General features: G+C 43.3%; 1 protein-coding gene across 17 annotated transcripts in view; it reads left to right on the forward strand.

The window, feature by feature from the left end:
• The window catches only part of msi2b (musashi RNA-binding protein 2b), a 505067-nt gene extending 495074 nt beyond the window's left edge, over window positions 1–9993 (forward strand). For 16 of the 17 annotated variants that reach the window (XM_078548150.1, XM_078548152.1, XM_078548155.1 and 13 more), the window contains 2 exons: window positions 1988–2070; window positions 8119–9993. In XM_078548150.1, coding sequence (XP_078404276.1) covers window positions 1988–2029 — 42 coding nt within the window. In that variant the 3' untranslated portion in view covers window positions 2030–2070; window positions 8119–9993. The remainder of the gene's footprint in view (window positions 1–1987; window positions 2071–8118) is intronic. The other variant, XM_078548151.1, reaches the window with a different exon arrangement.
• The last annotated feature ends 2132 nt before the right edge of the window (window positions 9994–12125 follow it).

Here is a 12125-nt window from a genome sequence, read left to right on the forward strand (position 1 = left end):
AGTTCCCTACTAGAGGGAGGTGCAGGTCCTTAACATAGAGCAGTTCAGGTCCCTAACAGAGAGAGTTGCAGGTCCCTAATAGAGAGAGTTGCAGATCCCTAACATAGAGAGGTGCAGGTCCCTAACTTAGAGAGGTGCAGGTCCCTAACATAGAGAGGTGCAGGTCCCTAACAGAGAGAGGTGCAGGTCCCTAATAGAGAGAGGTGCAGGTCCCTAATTGAGAGAGGTGCAGGTCCCTAATAGAGAGAGGTGCAGGTCCCTAATAGAGAGAGGTGCAGGTCCCTAATAGAGAGAGGTGCAGGTCCCTAATAGAGAGAGGTGCAGGTCCCTAATAGAGAGAGGTGCAGGTCCCTAATAGAGAGAGGTGCAGGTCCCTAATAGCGAGAGAGGTGCAGGTCCCTAATAGCGAGAGAGGTGCAGGTCCCTAATAGCGAGAGAGGTGCAGGTCCCTACCGTAGAGAGGTTCAGGTCCCTACCGTAGAGACGTGCAGGTCCCTAACGTAGAGAGGTGCAGGTCCCTAACGTAGAGAGGTTCAGGTCCCTACCGTAGAAAGGTGCAGACCCCTAACGAAGAGAGGTGCAGGTCCCTAATGTAGAGAGGTGCAGGTCCCTAACGTGGAGAGGTGCAGGTCCTTAACGTAGAGAAGTGCAAGTCCCTAACGTAGAGAGGTGCAGGTCCCTAACAGAGACAGGTGCAGATCCCTAATGTAGAGAATTGCAGGTCCCTAATAGAGAGAGAGGTGCAGACCCCTAACGTAGAGCGGTGCAGGTCCCTACTATAGAGAGGTGCAGACCCCTAACGTAGAAAGGTGCAGACCCCTAACGTAGAGAGGTGCAGGTCCCTAACGTGGAGAGGTGCAGGTCCTTAACGTAGAGAAGTGCAAGTCCCTAACATAGAGAGGTGCAGATCCCTAACGTAGAGAGGTGCAAGTCCCTAACGTAGAGAGGTGCAGGTCCCTAACGTGGAGAGGTGCAAGTCCCTAATGTAGAGAGGTGCAGATCCCTAACGTAGAGAGGTGCAGGTCCCTAATGTGGAGAGGTGCAGGTCCCTAACAGAGACAGGTGCAGATCCCTAACGTGGAGAGGTGGAGATCCCTAACATAGAAAGGTGCAGGTCCCTAACGTAGAGAGGTGCAGATCCCTATTAGAGAGAGGTGCAGATCCCTAATAGAGAGAGGTGCAGATCCCTAATAGAGAGTGGTGCAGATCCCTAATAGAGAGAGGTGTAGATCCCTAATAGAGAGAGGTGCTGATCCCTACTATAGAAAGATTAAATATCCCTAATACACTGAGGTTCTGGTCGCTATTTAGAGTAGGAAGTTGTGGCATGGGGTTCTAATGATCCCTCTGGCAATTATGCTAATCCTTACGTATTTATATCAATTTATATAGCAAGATACTGGCTCTTAAATAGATGTCCATTTCTAAACTAACATTGCAACTGTTAATCATCTTGATTATTGTGAGAAATTGTCTGTAAGAAATGTATTACATAGCTGAACCTCCCTCTCTCTAGATCGCAGAGTAACTGTGAATGACGAGGGAGAAAGGTGTTATTCATGACTGTTACATTAGGTGATGAGTTGGCATGGAGTTTGATTTAAAATAACATCCTACCTGAACAAAAGGGTTGAATAAGTCAGAGGAAAATGGTTAAAATTAAGGGGATACTGGGATAATATTATTATTCGAAAATTGGATCATTGAAGCTCACCAATCCATGTAGATTCTCTGAACTTTTGTGAAGGTTTTCCTCATTTCTCTGAAACTTGTTGAGTTATTTTCAGGGTGGTCAGTTAGGAGAAAGATGATTTTGATAAACCACCTCTTAATTGACCCAACACAAGGTCACTTCCTGTAGCTAAATCATCACTCTTCTGGTGTTTGCAAGTTTCTTTTAAAAAAAAAGAAACCAAGATAAAGAGAAATGTTTCCTTGTTTGAATATGTATTGAGCACTGACAGACCTAATAACTGTACGATTTTAGGGACCCTTGATTGCGACGGCATTCACAAACGGATACCATTGAAAGCAAACAGGTGGTTGGTTGGTTGCCATCTCAGGTTTGAGGTATTACAATTATATATATATTTTTTTTCCATCCCATTTCTTTCCTTGCTTTTCCTAAGGTAGCTAACCCCTGTCGGGACACACATTTCCATCCTCTCCTATATTCCTTATTCATCTAATATCATTCTCCTACTGCTTAAGCTGTCCCCTGTTATATGGTGTGGGGAAAGAGCACCTTGTAGGCGTCAGGTGCCATGGCGGGTCAGTGTTCTCTGGCGCCCGGGTCTGAGTAGCGTCTGGACAGAAGGGGCCTGTGGTTGTTTCCTCTCTGAATGAGGATCGAAAGAAAGAATAGTGTTTTTATATAGCGTCTTTCCCAACTTCAGGACGCACCCCATCGATCTTTACAGCCAATGAAATACCCTTGAAGTGTCGTCACCATTGTAACACAGTAAATGAAGCAGCCAATTTCTGCACAGCAAGTTTCCACAAACAGCAGTGGCAGGATAGTCCTTTTTCAGTGATGCTATCTGAGGGATAAATATTGGTCAGGACCAATGTGCCTTTGTAGTATGCAGGCGATTTGTTTAGGTGCACGGCCCCTTTAAATGTTTTTGCGTGGTCGCACATGCATGGTAACTTAAAGGGACCAGCTTGTGTGCAGCATGCACGGGAACTTTTGGCCAGGGCAGTAAGGACACTGAGAATGATTGGCTTGGGGAGTCTTGAGGCGCTATCGAGCAGATACAAGTCCACAGCGCAATAACTACTGTTACATTTGGCACACATTACCTCAGCTAGCAAATGCACTAGCCGGTGTATGAGGAAAGTAATTCAAAGTAATGCAATGGTGATGTAATGGCCCCACTGACATAAAACATTCCATGACGCTACTTCAAAGTAGAGAAGCTCTCCCCGGTGTCGTGAGCCAGCATTTATCTCTATAAACCAGCGTCACAAGAAACAGATTATATGATCGTCACCTCATTGCTGGTTGTGAGAGAGCTTGTTCAATTTGGGCTGTTGCAGTTTCCTACATTACAACAGTGACTTTTCAATTTATTCTTTCACGGGACGTGGGCACCGCTGGTAAGGCCAGCATTTGTTGCCCATCCCTGATTGCCCTTTGAGGGCAGTTAAGAGTCGGCCACATCGCTGTGAGTCTGGAGTCACGTGTAGGCCCAACCAGGTAAGGATGGCAGATTTCCTTCCCTGAACCACATTTAGATGGGTTTTTGCAACAATCAGTGATAGTTTCACAGTCACCATTCCTGAGACTAGTTTACTAGTTTGATTAATGAATTGAATTCACATTCCACCAGCTGCTGTGGTGGGATTTGAACCTCTGTCCCCAGACCATTAGCCTGGGCCTCTGGACCTCAACTATACTTCATTGGCTCTAAAGTGTTTTGCGATGTCCTTCAGTTGCGAAAGCCACTGTACAAATTCTTTCTTTCTTCTTTCAATCTCTACCTGTTTTGCTCTCCGCTTTCTCCTTTCTTAGTTTGGCAACTGGCATGAACATTGTTTTTGTTATGTTAAAAAAAAAAAGTTTGCACTTTGGACCCCGTGTAAAGAGGGTGCTGGGAGTTCCCCAGCTGGGTAGGTGCATGCACAATGCTGAGTTATATTGAAACACAGAGATCAAGAAAGCCCTAAGTGTTTTCCATCAGTCGTATTGGTGATGGAGAAACATTCCCAAGGTCAAAGGACACTGCCAAGGTTAAAGGTCATCACCAAGGTTCAAAGACATCACCGAGCTTTATAGAGTAGAAAGGAAGATCAGAAATAGTGACCAGGTGAGGTAAAGATTGTTTTTTTAAAGTCTGAGGGTGGATGAGAAGATGGAGGAAGGTCAGGAGTTCCACAGTTTTAAATAGGTGAATGACGGGAGGAAGGAGTGGGTTGGGTGGTGCTTTTGAGGAGCAGGATAAAGAGAGGAAACTTTAAATTTAGCAGCATAAATAAAATAGTAAAAGATAAAACTGATTATGATGACGGGGAGTGGAGGTCAGTTCTGTATTCGGAGATCTAATCCAGGATGAGGGATGGCTGCACAACAGTTGCACGTTCCAGATTAAAGAATGGGAAGAAATTTCCCCCAGGGCCTGTTTTCCGAGCCACCCTCCCTATAGACGCATTCCTGCTCACAAATATTGTCCCTTTAAGGAAGGGAACCTACTGTACTTACCCACTCGATCAATGATTTCAGAAAGAAATTGGACACGCATTTGAGGGAAATAAACTTGCTGGGCTAGGGGGATAGAGTGGGGGAATGGGGCTGACTGAATTACTCCACAGAGAGCCAGAATGGGCTTGATGGGCCGAATGGCCTCCTTCTGTGCCATTGTGACTCCAAGTAGCGGAATGTCTATGTCCATCTCCTTTGTCTTGTGTGCCTGAGCTGTGTTGGTGGAGGTCACGGGTGTTAAGGCTGGCTGTCGAGGGCAGAAGACCAGTGAGGGTGTAAAGAAGTTGGAAAAATACTATTGAGGAGGAAATGATTTTCCTCGCTGATGGTACATTTTTCGAGCAGGTCCCTATAAATTTCTATTCCCAGCTCCCATCTTGGAATTGCCAGCAGCAAATGGTTGGGAATTAATCGATGGAAAGCCCAGCATGGACCATCAAATTCCTGAACTCCAATTTATGTTAACCTGCCCTTCCTGTATTTTACATTAATAAGCGGCACAGAAGTCCAGCAAGGTGATGCCTGCCCCACTCCTAGGCTTTGTGATGTGCTGAAAGTAGTATGAGGGAAGGCGAGAGAATTGTCCCGCACTGCTAAGTGAGACTGCCTTCCCTGCTCCTCATTGAAATGATCAGAAGCTCACTATTTCCTCCACCCCTTTCTCTACTTCCCAATGTCCATGCGATCATGAGTAACTTCATTCTATTCCCTGACCTAAAATAGTTTTGGAAAGTTTTGAATATCTTTACAGTTTCCCAAATGACTTAGTTGTTGTCCTGCTCTGTTGTGCCCACCAGGTTTGTTGAGTTTTCCTACCAGCGTCCTGACCATTAATTTCCAGGTCCATTTGGTCTCCTCCTTGCTTCCTGGCCCAGTGAGTGTCCTGGCTCACTCCTGTCCCTAGTTTAATCACTCTTCTGGTTCAGTGGCTGTCCTCACTCAGCACACATCCCTCACTGTCCAGCCTCAATAAGTGACAAGTGAGGCATCTCTCAGTCTCCTGGCTTAGGCTTGTTTTATAACTTGACTAAGTGTCTGTCCTTCTGGATCACTTTCTCTATGGTTGTACAGTCCTAGATCTGCAGGTAAAACCAACGCAGTGGACGCATCTGTTCTACGTAGGAACCCTTATTTCCTATATGCCATTCTTTTTCCCCACTGCGATCATCTCCTTCCTGTGAGTATGCTCTTCTATAGCGATATAAGAGCAACGCTGCCTGTACTGGCTAGAGGAGGATGGTGCAATACAAGTATCACTAAAGTCCCCAAAGCCCATTCACTAGTTTAGGGGTGATGGTGGCATAATGGCAATGTCACTGAACTAGTAATCCAGAGGCCCAGGCTAATGCTCTGGGGACAAGGGTTCAAATCCCACCACGGCAGCTGGTGGAATTTAAATTCGATTAATAATCTGGAATTGAAAAGCTAGTCTTAGTGTTGGTGACCATGAAACCATTGTCGATTGTCTTAGAAACCCATCTGGTTCACTAATGTCCCTTTGGGGAACGAAATCTGCCGTCCTTACCTGGTCTGCCCTACACGTGACTCCTGACCCACAGCAATGTGGTTGACTCTTAACTGCCCCTCTGAAATGGTGTGGCAAGCCACTCAGTTCAAGGGCAATTAGGGGTGGGCAACAAGCACTGGCCTTGCCTGCGATACTCACATCCCACGAAAGAATTTTAAAAATAGTCACAATTGTGAATTTCTCTATCTCCCCCATGCTCGTGACCATCCGAAGATGGGACTGATAAAGCTAGGGCCTCCACTTTTGTGATCTCCCGCATTGATGCCCACTCTGCAATTCCAAAGAACCCCACTTGCCTTACCTCCTCCTTGTGCTTCACTGACTCTGTAAAATAAATCCAAACAACAGCCATCGTTAGTCATCAAGTCCAGCCTTTGCTTTTCACTTGCAACCCCAGGCAACCAAACTCTGGGAGCTCCAGAGTAGCGTGGGATGCATGTACCATCATAGGACGTAGCCAGTAAACTCAACTGGCCCAACTTAATCAGGCACCGGCCACCTCCCCCCCACCCCCCCTGCCATTTTTGTAGTTGAATTCAGGACCATTGCCCTGAATTTGAAGCAGGGATCCCATGCTTTAAAATGTTTACAGTCGTTGCTGCATAGCCTTCATTTTCAGCTTGCAGGAGCTGTCAGGTGAAACAACCAAGGCGTGCTTAATCTGTTTTGCTCCCCCCACCTGCACTCCTCAATTAGAGGAACTCTGTCTGCACTGCATTTAATGGGGGACTGTTGAAAGATTTAGACGCTGTACAACCAACATACAACGAGGACCTTGCGATAATGCCAGGAGCTAACGGTGTACGAACGAATGGTATAGCACAGAGGGAAGACCATTCGGCCCATTGTACCTGTGCCAGTCCTTTGAAAGAGCTATCCAATTAAAAACGCTCATCTCTCTTATTTTAGTAGAGGTGTCAATGCAATTATTTAAGATGCCGCAGCTGCAGTTGGGGACAGAAATGATAAACCAAAGCGAAATATGTTCATACACTAGTGTCACCTGGTGTCATTTGAGGGTCAAAGCTCTTTGATTAAAGTGTCTTAATATACTGGGCAGGAAACAAATTAAGCACATATAAAACTGAAATTCCCTTCATGTGTACCGGATTTGTGTGCACTATAATGTATTAAGCTCATTAGGAACACATGAATAGTAGTTTAAAAAATAAAAACGTTAAGTCATTTGGATAATGAAAGTGCTATGCTTCATAAATTATCATGTCCCTAACTTTGGCTAATTGCCACTTCTTCTTTAAAATCTTCGTGCCAGGCTGCCCAGAGGTTGAAGTTCCAGATGAATGATCACTGGGCAGGGAAAAGAACAGTAAAACTCGGGAAATGTACTGCTCTGAGCTTGTGCACCTTAAAATGGAACTCCAGTTCAGACCAGTTCCAGTCATTTCCAAGTTTTACTGTTTCTTCCTTCTGGAGCTGGGGTTACATTAAGTCAGCAAACAAGAGATTTAAAGGGGAAGGAATATCTGAGTGTGGCGTCTTACAGTAGTTCCTGCCTGTGATTATCTGTGTGAATTTTACGGCACATTCGTGGTGGGAGGTGGGGGTGGTAAAATGCGGTGAGTCGTTCAAAAGTCCATTGACTTCAGTGGGACCGTAAAACCCCACCCCTTTGTAAAATTCCACCCAAAGTCTCAGCCGCACCATTGAGGGGGTGGGGTGGGAAGGTGTTGAGTAGCTGCAATGAGGTGTTCTCCCATCCCCCAGGGGGCAAGAAGGAAAACCATAAGACAGGACCAAACCATACCTGATATGTGCGCTGGTTAGTGGCTGGGCACTAACAGAGAATATTGCCTAATTATTGTGGGGGACATGGAAAGGGAGGAAACTAGCTACAGCAGTAGGTGAGATAAGAAAAGTATGGAGTAGTGATTGCGCCATTTTACCTCTGGGGGACCAATGAAGCAATCCATCGGGTAGCCCGAGCTATTTTGAACATTGGTTCCTGAGTGTCTCCTAGTGGTTAGTGAGCTCCAAATGGAACTGTAGTGAGAGGGACAATCAGGATAGCTCATCTGGCAACAGTCTTATCAGACCAAACATCAGGTGCACCAAGTCCACCTGGTTTTGCACTTAGACAACATTCTCTCCCTCTCTCGGTTACTCATGAAACATTTTTCCTGTAGTGCAAACTACTGCGTCTCCTTCCTTCCTGAATTCTCGTGCATCCTCAGTAGCGTTTTAGCCTCTTTTTCTTTGTAGCTTACCTACCCTCGCGTTTTTCTGTGCTGTTGTTTTAAGTAGCAACTCGACATGTTAGGCGATGTGAGTTAATCTTCTTCTGCTCTTCTCCCTCTGGCCCCTCCCGTCGATCTCCCCTCACTCTTACCCCCTCCTCCTCCCCCCTCTCGCCACACCCTTGCCTCCGCAGAGTTTATCAGGAGCTCCATGCAAGACTGGCCGAACTTTCTGACTGGTCCCAGATTCAGGTGATGTCATCAAAGCGAAGAGGAAAACTTTAACAAAAACACACACAAACGAGCACTACATCATCACCGAGCAAAGAAAACTGGAGGTGGCACTCTGTGGACTAATTGATTTTTTAAAAAGAAAAATTAAATTGCATCATCTCAGTGGTCTACTGTATTATAATAATCTTAGGGTAAAAAGAAAATGGCATTTTAAATGATTATTAATAATAATAGTCTTTTTAGTGTTTTTTGATTTATTTTAAAATTTATTTGAATCACAGATATTATTTTTTCCCTGCTATTTGTGTTATGGGTAGTGACGTAGTTCTTAGACTGTGTATAATATTTCTGACACCATTAATCCTGCAATGTAATCTCTTCAAACTTTATGTGTGCGTGTGTGTGTGTGTGAGCGTGTCATTTTGACTGGGAAAGAACCCTGTTTTAGTTCGTAAGAGCCTTCCACCCAGGTTTTATGAATTCTGAAGAACTGTAGGTGTTTGAGGAGGGGGGTGAGGGGTGGGGTTGAGTTGGGGGGGTGGGGGGGTGGTGGGTGGCGGGGTGGGAGGGGGGAGGGGGAGTGGTGCGGCTCAGGTAAATGACAAACAATGTGAAGACCGACAAAGGAAATGGTGGAATATTCTAGCACAAGTGCTGTCTCCTTAGGGGGAGGTTACCGCCTAGAGCCAGTGAAACAGGGCAATGGGGAGTCTGTTCTGCTTTAAATGTTGTTGTCTAGAAGGAGCGGAAAAGTAGCCTGACTAACAATCAGAAATAAATCTATTTTTTTGTTCTGCAACTGTATCTTGTTTAGCTCCACTTTTGGCAATAAGGTCAGGACTATGAGATTTATTTTCCAAGTCCTTTTTCTATAAGTACTGTTTTCACAGGTTTGTGTTTAATTTTGGGTCGTCATTTAAAGCGGTGATTATAGTATAAGGTGTTTTATTATGTTGTTGAAGTTGTGAAGTCTCAGATACTGTAAATAACGATTCCAAGTGGCTGCATATATTCTATTCAAAGAGAGCGATTGAGATTGAGAAAAAGAGAGAGAGAGAGAGAGGGGTACAAATGTTTTGAGTTTTTTTTGTTGCTTAACAGTGCCGCTCTGGGCAGTGGCACACTTGGCGAAGTAAGGATTCTCTTAACTTGGACATAAATTGGAAATCCTGCCAAGCTTGGTTGCCTGGGCTGCACTGTAATGATACCTAGTGTAACACTGTTCAGCTTGCTCTGTAGATGACTCTGATGGAATTATTGACTGTACTCGCATCATTACCAGTATGTTAATTTCTAGTTGATTTCAAGCCCATGTGGACAACTCAAGGAAACTAACTTCAGACTAGGGTTGTCTCAATTGTACTTTTATTTAAAAAAAACACAAATTGAATATTTCACATGAGAAATGAAAAAGAATATTTTTCACTTCATAGGCTGAAGAAATAATCCAAATGGTATCTTAAACAAGTTTGAATTAATTGAATAGATTTTTTTGTTTTTTAAAAAAAAAACAGGCTAGGAGTTCTCTCCCCAGCCTCGGAATTAACCGTAGCTAATTATTGTCACATTTCAACCATTCGCTTTTCTCTCCTTAATCTGTTGTTAGGCAAGTGCCTGTCAGTCACTGTATTGCCTGATTAGACACATATGGGATGGCAGTACAAAACAAAACTCACACAAGCCTCTTATCCATTTTACTCTGTATTACTGAATTTAAAGAGCAAAAAGAAAGCTTTTACGAATACCTCAGTGCTGTATTGGTTTCAGCATAGAAGCATTCTAAAGATTAATTTATTGTAGACTTAAAGATAATTAAAATAACATTTAAAAAAAAATCGTTGCACTGTGATTGGTAGGGAGAAACTGACAATTCCTATTTGCACATGTTAATTATTTGGCATTTTTTATGGTCCTGGATCCCCTTAGACAGGGGGGGAGATGTATGAAGGATAGTCTAATTTCTTTTTGTTACATTTGTCTTTTATTTTTAAATTAAATTGAGACAAGTAGGGCTCCAACAGCCAATAGAATGACATCTTATTAGGTGGTGTGATGAAGTGGGAATGTTGCAGGTTAGTTACTGCAAGACAAAGCATCCTTTGTTTTTAAAAAGAAATAGCAGTAACTCTTTAAAATGCAGAATCTGGTACTATTAGACCCTTTGTTAACACACCGATAGACAAGATAAAGGGTAGCTGCTGCACTCCCAGGTTACGGAAGAGTTAGCGATTAACATACGGCCTGGCTATAAACAGAAGCAGGTGACTTTAGAGGCAGTCGAATATTAGGACATTAAATGACAGTGGATCCTGTCAGGGTTGTTTATAAAAAGAAAAATACATTTGTTTTTAATCCCTGTTTTATTTTTGTCTTCGAAACAACTGGTTTGTAAAACGCTGGATGCTCAAGATTTTTATAAGTGAGAAAAGATTTGATCAAGGAGGGAAAGAAAAATAATAACACATTTTAAAGAAGATAAAAGTTGTTCTTGGGAGAGAAAAAAAACAATAGTTCCCTAAGATCTGATTGTAATCAGGGAACATTTGTATTGATAAATATATATATATATATTTTTGGGGGGGTTGTTGATAATTCTGTACTGTATTTCCTAGTTTATTTTATTTTTCCTCATTTCCTTTCCACCTCATGGAGATACATTTCCACATCCCCTCTGCCCCCTGGTTCATTGTTAGACATTGATGTATTTTTGCTAGTGTGTACAATTGCTATTGTCCTGGAGTGCTGTCTTTGATGCTTAGCGTAGTGATTTTTAAGACAAAATAATTCTCTCTCCAATAATAAATCTTGAGTATTAGTTGTAGACGTACTGTAAATTTAAAAGAAGGAAAAAAAAGTTTAAAAAAATTTTTTAAGGAAAAAAAAAAGGTAAATACAAGTTATTAGATGTAGTTAAATGAGATCTAGGACCAGTAAGGATAGGATTTCCTGTATTTAATAATGAATAATTAAAAAAAAAAGGTAATTACTAACCATTATAATGTTGGGGCAATTCTGCTGATCTGACATGGTTTCAACTAACCAAAGTTTTCATGACATTTTAATGCTGGCAAATGAAAGGCATTAAGTGGATTCCCCACCCTTGTCTCTTAAAGGGGTTGCCATACTACCTTAAATGCTAACGCTAGATATGCAAAACTGGGTTTTTATTATTTTTAAGAGGGACACAAGCTATAATTATGAAAATGATTTTATTAAGAAAAGAATCCATATTTTTTTAAAAGCTCAGATGAAATTGATAAAAAAAAAGTGATCGTGTGATGAGTTTTAATGTTTATACAACACATAAACCACAGTCCCGGTGGCCCACTGCACAAATATTTTTGAAGAAATAAAAAAAAATATGTTTTAACGCGTCTGCCTATATAGTAAGGTTTATTTAGTTCTCACTTGTCTAGAACGTTGGGTTTGTTAAGGTTTTTTTTGTGACTGAATTCTGTCACTTTAAGAGGAGTCCATACAATTTTTTATTTTTTAATTTGATCCTTGTAGCTTGGAGTTTAAGGTAGCATGGCTCTGTTTTGCTCTAATTTTATTTTTCATTGTACAGCAGTTTACAGCTGATGAATGTTACACATCTTGCTTAGACTAGTTTCAATCCATTGGGCAAGTGTTGGTGATTTTTCTGACCTGAAAGCTGTTTGACTGAACTCGGTGCATTTTTTAAGCCACCGCTGTTGGAACTTGAAGCTGAGGTGAGGTGAGGGGGCCTGGGGGGGCTTGGGGGAGGGGGGGGAACCCAGGTACGAGCCACGGCGACGGCGCAGGTTGGCCCTCCCTCCGCGCCGAGCTGGAGGCGGCAAAGGTATCGCGCCCCGGGGGGTTTGGCAGCATGGTCGGGTTGGCCGTGGGTCTGCGGGTTCTTCCCCCCGCCCCAGGTCCCGCCGGGCCAGCAATTCTAAACGGCTGCCCCGTGTTTGAAACGGCGCATGGTGGGGAGAGAGGTGAC

Source organism: Cetorhinus maximus, chromosome 9, assembly GCF_964194155.1.
Source record: "Cetorhinus maximus chromosome 9, sCetMax3.hap1.1, whole genome shotgun sequence".
In the NCBI taxonomy this organism is placed as follows: domain Eukaryota; kingdom Metazoa; phylum Chordata; class Chondrichthyes; order Lamniformes; family Cetorhinidae; genus Cetorhinus; species Cetorhinus maximus.